Source organism: Mustela putorius, unplaced genomic scaffold (genome assembly GCF_011764305.1).
Source record: "Mustela putorius furo isolate JIRA1106 unplaced genomic scaffold, ASM1176430v1.1 tig00003845_pilon_pilon_pilon, whole genome shotgun sequence".
NCBI lineage: Eukaryota > Metazoa > Chordata > Mammalia > Carnivora > Mustelidae > Mustela > Mustela putorius.
Window position 1 is genome coordinate 92,253,178 of NW_025421998.1, and position 18,958 is coordinate 92,272,135.

Sequence of the window (18,958 nt, forward strand, 5' to 3'; positions counted from 1 at the left end):
TCCTGTAAAAGACCTAAGTGGTAAGCTGCCCCAGACTCAGCCCTTGAAAGAATGACTATAACTTTTATATAGTCTTTTTATATAGCATATAAACTTCTTGTAAAAAGGCCTAAATAGTAAATATTTTAAGCTTTGCAGGTCACGTAGTTTCTATCACAACTGCTTGACTGTGCCATTGTAGTGCAAAAACAGCCGCAGACAAAAACATCAACATAAGTGTGGCTGGGTTCCAGTAAAACTAGAAAGCAGTGGTGGGCCTCATCTGGGCCTTGGGCCAAACCTTGGTCTAAAGAATCTCACAGTTCATTTAATATGAATGTTTTATTTTGCTAATTTACCAATACCTCTTTGAGCATAGTCCTTCCTTGCCATTTTAGGAATTTAATTTTATATGTCAGGTCAAAATTATTGTCTCTACAAACACAGGCACATAATATCTCATTATAAATGGAAAAGCCAATTCCTTAGATGTCACCAAAATTATTTTAATAGTGTTCCATTTATACAGCTTTTGAAACAGTTATCCTGTCTCATTGATCTAGCTTTTCTTCAATAGAGGCAGTTTTTTGTTTTGTTTTACGGGAGTAATTTAGATATCACATGAATGAACCTAGCAATGTGACTTTCATGGTCTCCTCCAGCCTTAGGACAGATCTTACAGTACGGTAATTTATTCTTTCTCACCTGTGTGTTTCAACCATTCATGCCTTCCCCCGACTTTTTCTCTCAAGCCTAGAAGAGGGAGGCTTCATTGTCCTTGCTAAGGCAGGACTTTTTTTTTTTTTTTTAAACATTCTGTTAGCTCTCAAGCTTACTGCGTCCTACTCTCGCCCAGTTTAAAAAGAGTAACCAACATCTTCCCAACAAAAGTTAAAAAGCCGTATGTAAACCTAGAAACCATTGTTCACAGGAGCAGACTTTCCTTATCACTTACAACTCTAGCCCAGTTAGGACCAAAACAAAAGCTCAGCTGGATTTTTGCAGTGTGTTGCATTCATTTATGTAAATAATTGGGAATTCATTATCAAATGCTGTGTCATGGCAAGAAATTTAATTTCACTCACAGGAAAATGGAATTGGCCTTGTCTTCTAAAGGGATTGAAAGATGTGGTAGGTTCCTTAAACATGAGGATTATGTCTTTTATATTCCTTTATAATCCTCACAGCATTTGTCGAAGTTGGCTCCGAGGTCAATTATAAATACTTGTTGAAAATAGTATTTCAGCTGAAAACCAACTAAACCATAGTCACTTGAGATAAGAGGATCATTTTTGTTGAGTTAATTTATCTCCTTTATGTTACGTTTCTCAACCTAATGCTGTACCATGTAAGATATTAAAGGTTATCTTTTTAGCAATGTCCTTCACATGCAGATTAAAAGTTAATTGTTCTCTTTGTTTTATCTTTTTTTTTTTTTATAACATGCCAACCCATGCCAATTAAACACCTCTTTTCTCAGATGGAGGCCAAAGTAAAGGGGACACTAAATTACCACGGAAATCTCAGTGACTTCCCAGCAAGCAATGGAGATGAGACATTCAGCTGGCTGATGGAATCTACCTGATGGGAAAGTCCTCTTGTGGTCATAGGGCTGCTGTTCTGTCGATGTTTACATTCTCTCGTCCCAAGCACTGTGGTGAGGAGGAAAAAAGGAAAGAGAACGTTACTTGAGTAAAGCCAGGTGCAGGAGGAAGAAATGCATTCGTGCAAAGTTAGTGACCTTTGGTCTCCTCTAAAGAAAGACAAAGTTATCATATTAACTGACTTGAAAGAGACTCAGTTGTCAAACCCACAGAAGTACAAATTTGATTTTTTCCCCGGCGGGGGGAGGAAGAAGGAATCTGAGGATTTGGGTATACTCCATCCATCCTGGGGGTTGGATCTGAACACTTGTAGATATAATTGCATAATAAAAGGCAATATATCTGGAATTAGGCCAGTTTGTCAGGAGTAACAATCATGTCTATTTGAGTGGACTATGCAGCAAATGGCCACACAAATTTTAATGACCCTGTGTCTGATACAGACAGTAGCTGAGTAAATATCATACCCTCACACAATCCTGAACAAACTTGAATCTTCTCCAGTGTGTAGCAACTCCCCGTGTAAATCAGTGGACTAAAGAGGCTTCAGGAAAGTTATTCTAGCACAGTGATATATATTATTAAATCATCAAGATTTTTAAAAGTCAAGAAATTGAGCCTGTTGCTCTTAACAGACGAAACTTAGATGCCCCCTTTTTGTAAAAGGGTCAATTTCGTCTTCCATTCAGAAGCAGGTACTTAAGTCTTCTTCAGGTGATTTGTGCATCTGGTATTGACTGGTTAATTCTTATTTCCATTCTTGATGTTAAAATGTGACTTTGTTCACATTTTTCTCTTCAGAAATGGGGATCTTTGACGTAGGGCTGCGACTTTGGTGCTCTTAGCCCTTGCAGGCCTACCGCTCTGAACTGTAGATTTCCCCAGCTTCCCCGCAGTTCACAACTTCTCCTGGTCTTTTAGCTAGTGGTACTTCAGGTGATATAGACAGGTGTAAGTGTGTACTGCACATGCCTCTTCATTGGTCATTCAAATGGCATATATTATATTTTTGGAATTTTTAAGATAGTATTTTAAAGGGAGGAATTACATTAGATCATGTGTACAAGGGATTATTTTTTATAACAATCACAATGTATTTTTACTCCCTGTATCCAGTGTAGTGAAATGGATTTGGAGCATTTGGGATCTTAAAGCTTTATTAATATTTACTGAGAATATTGATACATTAGTAAACCTGCAGACAGTAGTAAGACTGCTTAGTTATCATCGCTTCCTTATGCAAATACATATTCAACAAAGGATGTTAAGGGAGAAATTTATGGTTCTTTTTGGATACATTTGATTTTTTTTTCATCATCATTGGTCTTGTCTCTATCAATCTCTCTCTCTCACTCTTTTTTTCTCCCTATTTAGACTTCTGAATGTCTTTAAACCGTACCCAAGATTGGTGTAAGCTTGATCCATTTATAACAAACTCACCTAAAAAACGGCATCAGATTGGTAGTAGCAAGATTTTCATGTTTTCATTACAAGTCACCCTATACCTTCAGATTTATTTAAATAAGTGCATTAATGTGGCCTTTTTTTCCTTTTTAAACAAAAGTCCCAAATAACCTACAGGACTGAATGAGTTACCACAGATCTGTTCAGATCTGTGTTACCTGTATTTTGACTTCAGAGTCACATTGGCTTGCTTCATAGTAAAAAGTTAATAAGTAACTGAAAACTATTTCCAAAATGTTACAGTAAGGCAGAGGACTGTTTCAGAGAAATCATTGCTATAATTACTTGCCTCTAAGAATTTAGTTTACCAGTAGAACAAATAAGAATGTTGTGTCCACCCCAGAGGATGCTTCCAAAGGATATTGCGATGTTGCCTAGAGGTTTGACTTGAATTGAATATGTTTGATTAAAGATTGTTTGGTTTATTTAATTAGGGAAGCTTACCCAATTCTTGAGTTATTCCAGTGTAGTATACCTGTTGCTCTTACCTAATGTGGGGGAAAAAAAAAGTCTTTGCTAATACTGTCTGTATAGGGAGTTTGCCTTTGGGAAGCTGACCTTGGTCTCACTTCCCGAACCAAGAGTCAGAGTGCATATTAATCTCTCTTCCTGCTGATAGTTGTGCACGTGTTCATCTGTGTGTATAAATAAATTTATTTCTGTATAAAAATGCATCACTAGTTTAGGTCAGGGAATAATTTCAGTTTCTGAAATCCATCAGTTCTGAATCATGCCATGTGAAGATCCCTGATGATTCTTTTGTCTCCGTTAGAGAAGAACAGGATTATCAATTCTTCCCCCAAGTATTATTTTGTAACTAACCAGTAAAAATATCTGAAGGCCCTTGGCTCTGAGAAGTCCATATACAGGGAGGTGATATTCTGTTCTCTTCGGTCTTGATTCCGTGAGGACTGCTGCCAGCTCCTGCCCTCAGCCCCATACCACATTTTCACTAACTTACGTCCATTTCAATCAAGTCTACCCTTTTGTGTTGTACAGATGAAACAAGCATCCTTTTATTTCTAAATAGATAAGTATGATCAGAGAGCTCCTACCTGTAAATACAGAACTATTTCTTTTCTAGATCATAACATTGAAAATGGTGTCCATACTTTACCGGCACCTGTCTTTACAGTTTTTCTTAATAAATACAGACATATAAATTGGTTATTTTTTAGCCCAGAGACTTGTGACCCATACTGTATTTTTGCACTTAAAAGTCAAATTATGTTATTTTTTAAATGGTGAGTAGTCAGAAAGGATATAGAGCAACGTGTATTTCTGAAGAGCATTAGCAACATCCCAATGCAAAAATAATCAGCACACTTGATTATGTCCCACTCGGCGGGACTCTTGATTCAGGAAAATTAAGCTGTTCGTTTTCAACTGTCTTGTATTTAAATTGCCTTCACTGATGTATAAGCTGTTACTGTACATACAAGTTAATCCTCAGTATTCACAAGCAATAACGGTCAGCGGAGTTGTCTTCAGAGACAGCCATGCTGAGCCTCGGTTGGAGACTGTTTGGGAGCAAAGTGTCAAGCTCATTCAGAGCCTCCAGAATCAATGCAAGCAATAATTCCACTATAACTCAATGATAATTCTTTCTCATATGCTTCTGAGATCAGAGGGTAAAAGAAATCAGGGGTTTAAGATCAGCCTGAAGAAAAACGTTTGGGAAAAAGAAGTGAAGTTAATCTGAAGTCGCAGAATCCTGATATTCTGAGGAAATCAGAGGCTCGTGTTCATACATTCTTTTATGCCTGCCACCCCTTTGATGGATGTTGTTAGCCCAAATTACGTTTTTTTTTTAATATCACAGAAGTTGAGTAGGGTTTCTTGCATCACCAAGGTAGGAGGAAGAACCGGGCACATACTTGTTTGGATACTGTGGGTTTGACACCTGTTGAAAACAACTTACTGGAAAAGATTTTTAACCCAGGATTTTTTTTTTTTTTTTTTTTTTTCCCTTCCCAAAGCAGATCTAAATTGTTTACTACCCAGGGTTGGCAAGGGCAGGCCCCTCTAGTCTTTCTTCCCCGGTTGCCCTTACCACACCCCTTCCCTCCTCTACTTGGTTCACGACAGTTTCTGAGATGGAAACTCTACTGTTATTCCAACTGCCATTGATTGTGAGAACTCTCTGTCCCTTGGGACAGTCTCCTAGAACTCCAGTTGTCTATCATATTTGCTGCTACACTTGTATAATGAACTTTGCCTGTATTGGTCGATTATAATCTGATTTACAGTTCTTTATCTCTAGGAGGTTTTGTCATATAACTTGACCCATACATAGAGTTAGGATACTTTATTTTAGGAGTGTACCATAAAAGCACACTGGTCCCGGAATTCTTTTTATTATCATGTAGGTTTTGAATTTGTGTTGGCTTCTTTTCTTGTTTGTTGCTGTTTTGTTTCTCTTTGTTTTAAATTAGAAATAGCAGAGTGAGAAAAATCTATAATCAGGCCGAACTTGAGACCTTTCCCTTGTGCTTCAGCACTGTAGTTTCTGCTGACCGTATGTTCTCAAAAGGGGCTCTTGTACTTTCTATTGTGCATGTATGATTGTTTTGTTTTGTTTTTTTGCTTTTGTAATAATGAAACAGAAATGCAGTAGTGGGTAAATGACCAATTACAAACATGTTATACAGTTTTATTTCATAAAATTGAAGGGGAAAAGTTTAACTCTCTGTAAATCATTTCTTAGCTCTGGTCAAATGCTTATATTACTCCTCTAAAACATGCTCAATTCAGGCCTTTGTCTTTGTTAAGTGCCTTTTTTTTCTTTCTTTTTCCCCCTCTTAAAAGTGTTCTCAGATATCCTAAGTACAGGCTTATAAGTCAGGGGATTCAGGAGGAAGAATCTCAAACTTGCCAACGTCATGTCATGCTGTAATATTCTTCCTTTTCTTTATATGTATAAGGATATATGTGTAAGATACATAATACATATATATGTGTATATATATGTATACATATGTAATATATATATATATATATAACTAGTAGCTGCTGTACCATTGCATCCTTTCCAAACACAGCCCTTTCGATGTTTGCAAAACTTCTGGCTTGTTTATTCCATTGCTTTTAGTCAATTAAAATGGGTAGATTGGGAAATTGTCTTTACACAAGATGCTATCTTCCCCCTTTGAATATCTGTTTGTAGACATTAACAAAAATACATAAATAGAATAAGTCATTTATTTCAATTTAAGTAAATTTAGTGGACTCATTGACTATTCCTGGATGTAACCATCTGCTCTCTGCCCTTCAGACTTGGCATGAGTAATCCTGGAGAAAGCATTGGAATAATAAGAGTCTTTTGAGGGTCAGGTTGATAGAGGTGCACTGTGGCAGGCAAGTGTAAAGACATGGGGGAGCCAGAGTTAGGAGCTCGGTGTTCTATCTGAGTACATTTTGAAGGAAGTTGGATACTGTGGGTTTGACACCTGTTGAAAACAACCAGCTTTGTCCACATTCAATGTGCATCGTATTTGCTTCTGGAAAATGATTTTCGAAGAATTCATACAGCTGCATATCTGTGAAAAGGTTAATAAACAGACTTCAGATACTCACGTAAACATTCACATAACTATAGCATTCTTGAGAGGTCTTCGGTTTTCTTTTCATTTGCCAGATAATTACATTTGGCTTAATCTGATTTTATAGCTATTTAGAGTTCTCCCTGGAGTGGAATAGTGTAATCTTCAGTATCTAAGATTCATCTGTTTCTTGTTGAAAACAGATAGGACACACAAAGGGAGACTAAGCTGAACCAATCCTCAGAGACCAGTACAAATATATCTAGTAAGTGCCCCCTTTTAAAGACATTTTAATTGGGAAGAGGAGACTGGTGGTTAACAGAAAGCAGTGGCTCCTGGTAGAGTCACTGGATAGCAGAAGCACTATCAGGCAGCCTCAGCTCAGACGCGTTACTCTGTAATTACTGTATTTAACAGGGGGAATATCATTTAACCTTCGTGCCTCAGATTACCCATTAGAAAATTGGGTATAATATTCACCTACCTCCCAGGGATATCAGAGACTTTACTATTTCAAAAATACTTTGAGTTTTTCTAAAATGTCCTATGTAATTAAAAAAGTATTACCATCTTTCCACAGAGGCTAAAAAATGTTTCCCTGTGATGGGTATAAAAGTACCATAAGATTTTTAATTTTAAAGAAAAATCACTGGAATTCTACTTTAGATGCATATTATTTAAACATATTTGTGGTGGGATTAAAATGGTTAGTTTCAGGTTAACAAGGGTTCGGGGGAGTAACACTAAGTTTCTTAATTATAAGTAGGTTTGGGGGTTTTTTTTTTAGCCTTTTATGATGTTAATACACGTGTGATTTTTGCCAAGGTTGTGGAGCTACAGCTAGGTAAAGTTTGGATGATTGGCTTTTGGATTGATAAATGATCCTGCAAGTTTTAGCTGCCTCACTTTTCCATCTTCGCAATTTAATTTCCTTATGTCACTTGTCTGGTGATGGACAGCCAAGCTTTTAACCTTCGAGGAATGAATGCGCGTCTCCTCGTCCTTGTACATCAGAGACTGTGCACTAATCCTGTCACTACAGGTTTATCCACCTTTGTGCCGTTGGGGCAAGCACTACACACAGCTGGGGAGATACTAGCTGGTCTACCTTTGTGTAACTCCGGCTTCTTCCACCCCTTAAAGAGTTAGAGCCATCCACTGCTCAGGTTATAGGAAAATAGGAGAGAGGAGGCAGGATTCACTTCTTAGCTGGGACGTGGGCTGGGAAGGGGAAGGGACAGAAGGAAGCGTGTTTTGCCCGTCTCTAAAGAAGAAATGAAGCTCCCCCTCTTGATCCCCCTCTCATCCTGGCATGTTAGGTAGTGATACTTAGAATTTTCCTTTATCGTTTCAACAACAGCAACAGGAAAAAATGGATGCTGTGTTTGTAGTTCGTGCTAAATGCTAAGCAAAAATTATTAGAGAGTGTGTGTAGATTTAAATTATAGCACATATTCAGGGTCAGGAAAGAGAATGTAGAGGATGAGGAACAAATTACCCAGCTCAAGTGAGTCCAGAGAAAGCCCCAGGCCCAAGCAGACAGAGCATCTGTGTTAATTCCCACAATGGGCCAAGGCCCATTTAATCTAGTGATAGGATGTTTTTGTCTTAAAAATCACCTTTTGGCTTTTTATTGCTTTTTTCAAGATAACGCCTTAGTTAGTAACCTCTAAATATCAACTATGCAGATAAACGTACTCTTTATTTTCCACATTTTCCCTCTTTTTCCATTCTTCAAATACAACTGTTAAATGACTTCTACCCAAAGAAATAAGGCATAAGGGTTTATGTGTGTTTGTTCCTCTAGAGAAAATTAACAGAAGCGTAAAACAGATATTTTGTGTGTTCATCTATCCTGAAATGTGAACTTTATATTGAAAAACTTAAGTACAGATCCTTTTACTAGTGCAAAACTGTAGTGAGAATCATGGAATGTCTTTGGGTTGTTAAGAAGAAATCATCCCAATGTTCAGTTCTGAGAAAGTTCTAGATTCTGTGGCACAGTGTTCAGGTTTGTAGAGCTGAACAGTTGGTCAGACTCTAATTAAAAATGGCTTTGAATATTTAATGTTGAATTCCTTTCTTCCTTCTTCTTACCTCTAGTTTGAGCCCTTAAGTTAACCATTTCATCACCCAGTTGCTAAGAGTCCCGAGAGGAAAGACTAGACTTTCACGTCCTTTTCTCACTCACTCTGGCAGTCTTTCCTGGGTCTCCACTGCATTCAGAAGTGAAGACTGCAGGCACAGTCCAGGACAATGTTCCTGTCCTCGCACAGACTCAGACAGGGACTTGATGGAGGCTTATCATCAGACTGCCTTTGAACAACTTTGAAATGAAAACTTAACATTTTTCTCAGATACTCCCAAAGTATCATTGGCTTAAAAGTAGCTATTTGTGATCTTTATTTAATTTCTTCATACTGTTATTCTTTAACTTCTCAATCTTTCTTACATATTGCCATTTATGGTGAACCATTAGCAGTTTTCCAAACTGTATCCCCAACAGGTCAAGGATCCTTTCAGAAACCTCAGTAGTCTAATTAAAGGGGATTCTATGTCCAGGATTTGGCATCAAGTTCACTGGTGACTGGAATTGTTTTTTTTTTTTTTTTCTTCTCCCTTGTATTAAAAACTAGCTTTCTCTACCACTATACCTTGTGGTTGCTACAATTCATGGCTTCCTCTTGATATTTTTCAAGGTCATTCAAATGAGATGCAGACCTTTGTTAAGGGCTCTTATTTCTCATAATACTCTGCCTTGCTTATTTTCATATCCTTCCCCTGGAATAAACCTGCTTTGCAAAGGTCTGCTTCACACGGGCCATATAATTTCCTAGAACCAGTTTTATGTTCCTCAGAAAACTCTGTATGTTATTTGCTCCCATTTTGCTAATGATAATATAATTCTATTTTATCTTAAATCTAGTTTTAAAATATTTTATAATAGAGCGCTAATGGAAACCTAATTGAAATATAAAAAAGATAACTATTACTCAAGATAACTTGGAAATACTTCTGTTTTTGAAGTTAACAACTCCATCTACCCTCTAAGCACATTTAAGAGTCAGCAGTAACCAAGACCAGCCAGTCAGCATGTTTTTCTGTGACAACCTGCCCTTAATTTGTCAGACCTTGCCTATCTTGTATTTTCTGTCCTTGTGGCCATAACCTTTCCTCATTTTTTTGCTGTTTTGTGCTGTTTGCAAGGTTAGTGTGCCCTGGACTGGCACATAAGAGTTTTTCTTTCCCATACCTGCAAAACTACCAAGGATTACCCTGATTTTGGCTAGGGGCACTAAAAGACAAAGAAGTTATTCTCAGCTGATAAAATCTATTGCTGTTTTATATAGTTAGTTAGAAAGTTGGCCATCTTTGGCCGGCTTTTTAAATCCTGGCTCTGCCTACATAATTAATTACATATACCATCTGAGACCTTCCCATAAGCAAGGGGCCTTTTCCACCAGCAGAGGCAGGTTTCCAGCCTACAAATAATTTCCTCTGATCTACATCCAGCCACAGAAAAGATTCAAACTTTGTATTGTCCTTTTGTTGGCTGTCATTAAAAAATTACAGAAAGTATCAAAAATCTCAAATTGTCCTTAAGAAAGGTATGTTATCTGGGGCTTGCCCTTGTGTTTTGCTCACGAAACATTGTCAAGCTTAAAAGGAAAAGGAAAAGAAATCTCTGGCTGGTGAGAATTTTGTGCCCCAAATAATATGCTAATCAGAGTTTACCGAGGTAACTAAGGGATGGGTGTTCTCGCTCTTTATTACAAGCAAGAACGTTTATTTGCAGTTGTAAAATTATTGTGGAACTGCAGATCTTTTTGCTATTACTGATTGGGTATAAGGATTCTGATTTTTAGTCTGGGTGAGCACATATTTCCAACACGTGGGGTATGAATTTTGATAAGGGAAAGACTTTTGTTTGGTAACAGAAGGAAAAACAGGACTTAACCAATACAGTGAACGTTCACTCTCTAGAGGAACTTCCCTCCAGGTACACATCTTCCTCTTTAGCCGCCTCCACACTTGACAGAGATGCCAACAGGTTCCACAACTGATCTCGAAGGAAGGAGCCTAAAGAATTGCAGCTCCTCTGGGTAAAGGGCACTGATTACTGTCTTGCATTTGTTTCTAGGGAGGTGCGTTTTTGCTAACTTGAAGGGATATACTGTATTTTAAATAAGTGTGTGACTTAATATTTTGGGATTTTTTTTTCCTCCTTTAAAACTGGACCTGAACACAGCTTTGAGTTGATATTTGTAATAATCTCAGGACCTGAAAGATTGTAGCATTTAGTGTGTCTTAAAAATTATGTACTGTACCAGCCATGGATTTTTGTAAATATACCTGTCTCCCTTTTTTGTATTATTTTAGTAAAAAAAAAAAATAATAAATTTAAATAAAAGGGGGTGGTGAGGACATGTGAATGGGTGTGGGTATGTATGTGTGTGTGTTTGTATAAGGCTCTTTTGAGACGAACTGGTGCTTGTTTAATTTCCGGCTCTACTTAGAGCAGGAATATGGACAAACTGCTGCTACTGACCCCTGCACTGAGCCGAGGTATTTCCATTTTGTCTTTTCCACGGTGGATTGAATATGGGCTGCCAGGACATGACTGAGAGGTTAAATTCTTCCCACTGCCATCTTGCCTTTGCATTCTCTGTTCTGCACACCCTCTGAACTTGAATGGTAAAGCTTTCCAAACTCTGGGTGGTTTGGTGGTCTCTAGTTTTTAGAGAGTTCTTGTCACTGTTTTCTAAGCAGAAAGAAGGACAGGTAAATTTTTTTAACCAAAAAAATAACCACACATTTCATAAAACCCTGATGAATTTTGGATATGTGAGAGGGCTTAAACATTCCTAAATATGGATCTGTGAATTTAGTAAATTAGCCCTATGGATATACCCCTTCAGTGCAGGGAATTTTTTTTCTTTTTTTTTTCTTTTCTTTTTGTTTTTTTGCAACAGCCTTGCTCATATTCCAGGTATAGCTAGCAAACCCCTGTTTTAAAGCAGGAGCCTTATTTGATTCAGTGTAGATGTTTCCTGTCTATCCTTCTGTGACAGGACCTTTTACATGAGTGTTTTTTTCTTTTTGTATGTGTTATGTGTTGTATTAAATAAAGAGGAATGTACATATTATTCTCGTGTCCGTTGTATTATTTGGTTAACTTGGGTTTTAATACCTCATTCTAACAGTAGGGTTTGAGGATCTGTTGTCTGTATTGTACTGTGCCGGGCGCTATCAGAAACAGAAGTAAAGGGCAGGGTCCCCACGTCAGTGTATTAACAAACACTTTGCTATCTCATGACGAGTTAAAAGATTACAGTTCAAAATTTGTCACAAAGGTGTGATCCATTGCTGCCTGACATATGAGTTTAGAGCAGGGGAGAAACAGGACTGGAGAGAGCTGAGAAGACTTTGTCAGTTGGATGGCACTTGAGCCGGGTCTCGGGATACTGGGATTTGGCTAGGAAGAAGGAAAAAGGAATGTCCTGAGCAGAGTGAGCAGAGTCAGGAAGAAGCAGGAAAGAGACTGGTCTGGTATGAGGTGTGCACTGGGATTAGTAGAAGCCAGGCTGGAAGTCCTAGAACACAGGCCCACTAGGTTCTTCCTTCAGGCTATAGGGCGTGTGCATACATGCATGTGCGTGCGTGTGCGTGTGTGTGTGCGCGCTGCCAGGCTCAAGGTTTGAAATGTAGACGTGAGAATTATCTGCAGAAGTGATCTTCCATGGGGTTGGTTGGCTGGCTGGCTCAGTCGGTACAGCATGTGACTCTTAATCTTGGAGGAGTGGGTTCAAGTCCCACAACGGGTATAGAGATTACTTTAGAATTTTTAAAAAAATAAAGACCAAAAAAAGGAAGCGATCATTTAAATCCTTACTTGTAGAAGACTTCTAAAAAAAGTGCTAGTAAGATAAAGGGTGGAAAAAGAAGTCAACCTTAGAACTCTGGGGAAGGGGTGGGGAAAGGATAAAGAGATAGAAAGGAACTTGGTGGAGAAGCAGTTTGTCATTTGTGTATGTATATACACGTAGAAAATCCGAAAAAGGACATATACTCCAAAATATATAAAGAGTGGTTATATAAGTGCTTTTTTCTTTTTCCTTATACTTACATGTATTTTTGGTGCTTTATCATTAACATGAACTTTTAAAAGGGTTGGTCCTTGTGCATGGAGAATAGGCTGCAGTTGTTTTTACTAAAAACATGTTAAGGACAGACTTGCCAAAGCCAGTTCTTGGGAAGTAATAACCCTAAAGATAATTATTGTTATTTGACTACACTCAACTATGTTGTCACTGTCTTGTAAATGTGTATTAACACGTTAAAGGTGTTATTGTAAGCAAGATTTTTTTTTTTTTTTTTTTTTTTTTTTTTTTTTTTTAATGTAGGCTCCATGCCCAGTATGGAGCCCGATACAGGGCTTGAACTCATGACCCTGAGATCAAGACCTGAGCTGAGGTCAACCAACCAAGCCACCCAGGTGCCCCTGTAAGCAAGATATTTTTAAATCTATAATTTCCCCAAGCTTATTTGACCACGGAATTTTTTTTCATGTAACTCCAATTAACAAATTATGTAAGGCCTGTAAAGCACCCAGCACAGTGACCCAGGAATCCGCACCAGGAAAGCTTAGCTCTTACCATTCAAACTCGTTCTGTTTTATTATGTATTATATTCTGTGGTTTGAAAAGTTTCTAAGAAGATAACCTAGCTCCAAGAGTTAAGGACTTCAGAATAACCTTTAGAGAGCCAGCAAGTAATCAGGTAGAGAAATGCAACCCATCTTCTAGAGTTGAATGAAGGTCAAGTGTCTGGAAGGTAGGGTTTTTCAAGGGAGTATAGAAAGATATATGGAGCAGGAACTATGTTTTACACTGTCCACGTGGGCAGGAAATGGTGTCAGACCTGAGCTTTAGGATGGGAAAGTGGTTGTCTAGGACATGGACACAGAACAACCACTACAGATGGAGCTCTAAGGCCAAATTAATGGGCGGTAGAGTTACTTTCCTTTTATAAGTTGATTCTAAGGGGGAAATGGATTGTACAAAAATTCTGTGCAGGGACCCCTGGGTGGCTCAGTTGGTTGGACGACTGCCTTCGGCTCAGGTCATGATCCCAGAGTCCCGGGATCAAGTCCCGCATCGGGCTCCCAGCTCCACGGGGAGTCTGCTTCTCCCTCTGACTTTCTCCTTGCTCATGCTCTCTCTCACTGTCTCTCTCTCAAAAAAATAAATAAAATCTTAAAAAAAAAAAAATTCTGTGCAATGATGTAAAAGTTTGAAATAGTCTAAGGCCATGTTAGGATTGGTTAAGTAAATTAAAAATATATTAAATAAAATATTTTTAAAATAAGAAATGGCAAAGATGTCCAGGCATTAAGAAAGAGCCATTATATGTGTAAATGCACATAGGCAAGGAAAAATAAATAGAAAAACTTAACACTCCCCAAATTTAAAGAGTGGTGGTATGAGTGCTTTTTCTCCATCCTTTTACCTGAAAGTATTTTCAACAAACATGGATGACATGAGAAAGGGTTTTTTTTCTGTTTGTTTTAAAGAAACAAACAGGTGGCCTTGGATGAAGAAAGGGAGAGAGATGGGAAAGAGGCTCTTCCTTGTGTCATCACTGGGAGAAGGGAAAAGAAAAGACTGTATTTCTTCTACTCAGATCCTATTAGATCCCAAAATTGGATCTGTTTTGGAGAGAAGACAAAATGAACTGCTTGATTTAAGATAAAGAGTTTTGGGGGCACCTGGCTGGCTCGGTAGAGCACTGGGTCACTGATCTCAGGGTCATGAGTTCAAGCCCCACATTGGACATGGAGCCTACTTAATTTAAAAAATAAAATAAAGGGCGCCTGGGTGGCTCAGTTGGTTAAGCGACTGCCTTCGGCTCAGGTCATGATCCTGGAGTCCCGGGATCGAGTCCCGTATCGGCCTCCCTGCTTGGCAGGGAGTCTGCTTCTCCCTCTGACCCTCCCTCTTCTCATACTTTCTCTCTCTCAAATAAATAAAATCTTTAAAAAATAATAAAATAAAATAAAGATTTGGGGGGGGCGGGAAAAGATTATCCTTGCACTTGGGATAGGAAAAAAAAAAAGTACCAAGTACATAGGCATACAGTGAGTACAAAGTATGTCTTTCGAAGCCATGGTTCTATATCCTTTTCTCAGAGGAGCCAGTGCTACCAATTTTTTCAGTTAATAAATATAAATACATACCTGACTCTTAAGCATAAATTTAGCAAATGTACTTTTTTTTTCCCGTTATTTTGGAGGTTATTCCACATCAGTACATGGGGGTCTGTGTCATTCTTTTTGACAGCTCACAGTATTCCAACTTGTGGTGTCATCACTATTTATTGTATCTGTTTTTAACTGATGAGCATTTAGATGACCGTCACAAGGCTGACTGTGATATCTGTGGAGGCATATAGAAGTTCATCCTGGTGTAGGTAATAATGACCTGACGTACTAGAGGTGAAAGTCAGTGTCTCGGATCTTTGACGTTGCTTCTTATCCAAGTAAAGCTTTGAGAAGTACTTGATAAACCATTTTTTTTAAGGGTTTTGAAAATTGGAAAGCGAAGCAGAAAAGCTGATTCTGGGTGCACCAAGGGTTGAATTACATGGCAAGTGAGATCATGTGATTTTTCAAAGGACGGGTCCCTCTGATGCCAGTATGCCCCGGTTTGTCATGAGGATCCTTACCTCGAAAATGATGCTCTCCCCCATCGGTGTGTGCCTTGACGTGGCTTGTTTTTTCTGTCTGTATAATTACCTCTTCTGTGTCTCTGTGTCTGTCCCTCTGCCATTTCCCCACTCTTTTTTCTAATAGGTGGCATAGCATGAAGGAGAACACGCTGACATTAGACAGATGGGTTCCCAAGTCCCTACTATAAAGCCCTAATTTAGACAAGATGCTTAGCTCATTTTAGCCTGTTTCCTTATATGTACAGTGATGATAGCCAATGGTGGGGGCGTGGCTGAGTTAGAGACTAGATAGGGAAAGCACCTAGCATAGTGCCTAGCACATACAAGCTAATGAATGGTGGCTATGTTATTCTCGCTCTCTGCCTTTTTTCTTAAATTCATTTCTTAAACTCATGCTTCCTCTTGTTCTCCTAACTTCCAAAACTGCAGAGGTGAAGCCGTAGTGTTTAAAAAAAAAAAAAAATCTTTCCCTTTTTTAATACTTAAAGTACAGAAGTGGATAAACATCAGAATTCTTTGATCACAGGTGTCAAACCCCTGGCTTAACAAAGAGAATCTTCTCTAAAAACTAGAGTCTGTTAAACAAAACAGTAAAGGGCATCTTTTGGTTCATGTAACTAATAGTCTAGAGGTGAGCGTGGTGTAGGTGAAAGCTTTACCCAGTGGTTCAGTGTCCTCAACACTGTCTCCGCGCGGACAAAGGGTCAGATTCCACACAGTCTGACTTCAGGCTCTCCCTTTGCAGCCACATGGCCACTCCCACTCTAAACAACATGCATGTGCTATGTGTAGTTTATTTTTGCTTTATTGTACCTCAAATGCAAAGCAATGCGTTAATCAGGGGCCTCAATTCATAGCACATGGTCATCACCACTCAGTACAAAAACTCATTCCCTCTCTTTATTATATAAGATTCAGTTTCTCCTTCCTTCCTTAGTCCCCAGTCCCCCGTATCTCATAGGTGCCCACTTGATACATGGCCCTTCCCATCCATGTATACTTCTAAAATAGTGTTATTTTGTGTGTGTACACCTTTAATTCATACAAATGGTCTGAGGCTATAAATCTTGCTGTTTCCTCCTTTTCTCACTTTTCTTAGATTTGTTTGCGTTGCTATGTGGGCATCCTGTGTGTTGCTTATCTCTGCATGGTTTTCCATACTATATATCCACCACAGTTTTCAGAAATTTCTTATTGGCTACGGATAGTCTTCTGCGAGGTGCCTGTTCATCTCTGCTCATCATTCAATTGCATTTTATCTTTTTGTTGCAGATATTAATCTCTTACCAGGTTGAGATGTGTTTGATATTTTCATCTATAATCTCTCTTTTAACTTTGTCCATGACATCCTCTGTTGAACAGAAAATCTTTATTTATTTTTTTTTCATTGTATTCTTACTTTATTAAATCTTATTTGTATTTTTTAAGGGAAAAACACACAGAGTAGGCTACATTGAAGAAAGCTTATTTTTATAAGAGAGTTAAGAAGCCTTTAAGATACTTCCAGGTACTATCTTCAGTGATGCTTCTTTTCTTTATTCTGGGACTCCAGGTAATATTCAGCCCCTACAGCTACCACAAATGCTGCAAATCCCCATTTGAATCCTTTTAATATTGCACCAACAAAGGAAACATTGTGTGCAAAGCCACCCATGTATCTCCAAGCTTCATTGCGGCCCCATGGGTCCCTTAGCCCTCGTGCAGCCAGCCTCTCCTGGACAGTTTCTAATGGCGTCCCTTCTATCTTCCATTGTCTGTAATCTGGAAGTTCCAGTTTACTATGGCCATGTTCATGCCCATGTCCGTGGGCCATGTCTGACAGCAAATCTGACCTCTCACAACACTCAAGAGTCAATCTTCCAGCCGGCGCCAAGCGGAAACCGAAAATCTTTATTTTTAATGGTCAAATTGATCCATTTTTCTACAGATATGTGTCGAGGGGTTTGTTAGGAGATACTTCCCTACCCTTGGGTCACAAAGATCTCCTCTTACACTTTCTTCTATTAACTTTATAGTTTTAAGTTTGATCTATAGAGGTATTGTTCATGCATTGATTCTGGGTACTCTACAATTGCTTTTATGAATGGCACGCTATTCTCCATTATACACTCTAATAGTGTTCACTAGTATCAGGGAATGCTACTGATTTCTGAAAGTTGAGTTTGTGTTCAACAATGTTGCTAAACTCTCTAATTCAAATAACTCGTGATTATTTTATTAGCTTTTCAATGGAGATGATCATATCATCTACAAAAAATGACAGGGGGTGCCTAGCTGGCTCAGTCAATAGAGCGAACAATTCTTGATTTCTAGGTTGTGAATTCAAGCCCCATATTGGGTGTAGAGATTGCTTAAATAGATAGATACATAGATACATAGATAGATAAGCTAGGGGGAGGGGGCAGTATAATTTCCTCTCCCACTTCTTTCACTTTTGTCTTATCTTAGATCATTACACTGGCCCTTCAATACAGTGTTAAAGAGTAGTGGTAAAAGCAACATCTAAAAAAAGAAAACAGTGACATCTTTGTTCCTTACCTCTATTTTCTCCGTTAAGTGTGGTGTTTATTCTAGATTTTTCGTATATAGTTTTTATGAAGTTAAAGTTCTATTCTGGGATGCCTGGGTGGTTTAGCTGGTTAAGTGTCTGCCTTCAGCCCAGATCATGATCCCAGGGTCCTGGGGATCAAGTCCCAATGGGGTTCCTTGCTTGGCAGGGAGTCTGCTTCTCCCTCTGCCTGCCACCTCCCCCTGCTTGTGCTCTCTCTCTCTCTCTCTCCCTCTCTGATAAATAAATAAATAAATAAAATATTTTTTTAAAAAAATCCTAAAAATCGCTACAATAATTCCTAAAGAGCCCTTAAAAAATTCCTATTCCTGGGGCGCCTGGGTGGCTCAGTGGGTTGAGCCGCTGCCTTCAGCTCAGGTCATGATCGCAGGGTCCTGGGATCGAGCCCCACATCGGGCTCTCTGCTCGGCTGGGAGCCTGCTTCCTTCTCTCTCTCTCTGCCTGCCTCTCTGCCTGCTTGTGATCTCTCTCTCTCTGTCAAATAAATAAATAAAATCTTTAAAAAAAAAAATTCCTATTCCTAATTTTCTGGGAATGTTGGTCATAGGTATGAGTTGGATTATATCAGGTGCTTTCCCTATAAGACCAATAACATGATCTACTCCTCCAGAAAATTTCTTAGAAATGTATTCATAATTTTTTTATTCTTATAATCTTTAATGTATCCTTGATTTCCTCTTTCATTCTTGGTTTTGTTTATAAGCATCACTCCCTTTTTCTCCTTAAGTCTTGCCAGTCTTATTCAATCTTCTTCAGTCTAATTTTTCAGGAAACCATGAATTTTATTGGGTACATCCATGTTCATTACGGTTATATCTTTTTGATTTACTGTTTTTTCCACCAATATATAATGTCTCTCATTTTTCTTTATGATGTGTTTGCCCGATTGTTGTTTGATATCCCAGGTATCTATATTCTGAATAATATTCCATTGTATGAATATATCACATTTCTATTTATCCATTTATCAGCTGATAGACACCGAGGCCATTTGCATATTTTGGATAGGATGAATAATGCTGCTATAAACATTTTTGTACCGTAGTTCCCCCTTATCCAAGTGGTATATGTTC

The 18,958-nt window shown here is 38.5% G+C and overlaps 2 protein-coding genes across 4 annotated transcripts in view; one reads left to right on the plus strand and one right to left on the minus strand.

Moving 5' to 3' along the window:
• UBN2 (ubinuclein 2) overlaps positions 1 to 11,736 on the plus strand; it is an 85,971-nt gene extending 74,235 nt beyond the window's left edge. For all 3 annotated transcript variants that reach the window (XM_045063031.1, XM_045063033.1, XM_045063032.1), the window contains one exon: positions 1,460 to 11,736. In XM_045063031.1, the coding sequence (XP_044918966.1) occupies positions 1,460 to 1,509 (50 nt within the window). In that variant the 3' untranslated portion in view covers positions 1,510 to 11,736. The remainder of the gene's footprint in view (positions 1 to 1,459) is intronic.
• Positions 11,737 to 16,769: 5,033 nt separating this feature from the next.
• Positions 16,770 to 17,187, minus strand: LOC101683892 (NADH dehydrogenase [ubiquinone] 1 beta subcomplex subunit 3). The gene has a single exon (XM_004741671.3). The coding sequence runs from the start codon at positions 17,127 to 17,129 to the stop codon at positions 16,833 to 16,835; it is 297 nt and encodes a 98-aa protein (XP_004741728.1). The 5' UTR covers positions 17,130 to 17,187; the 3' UTR covers positions 16,770 to 16,832.
• Positions 17,188 to 18,958: the final 1,771 nt, after the last annotated feature.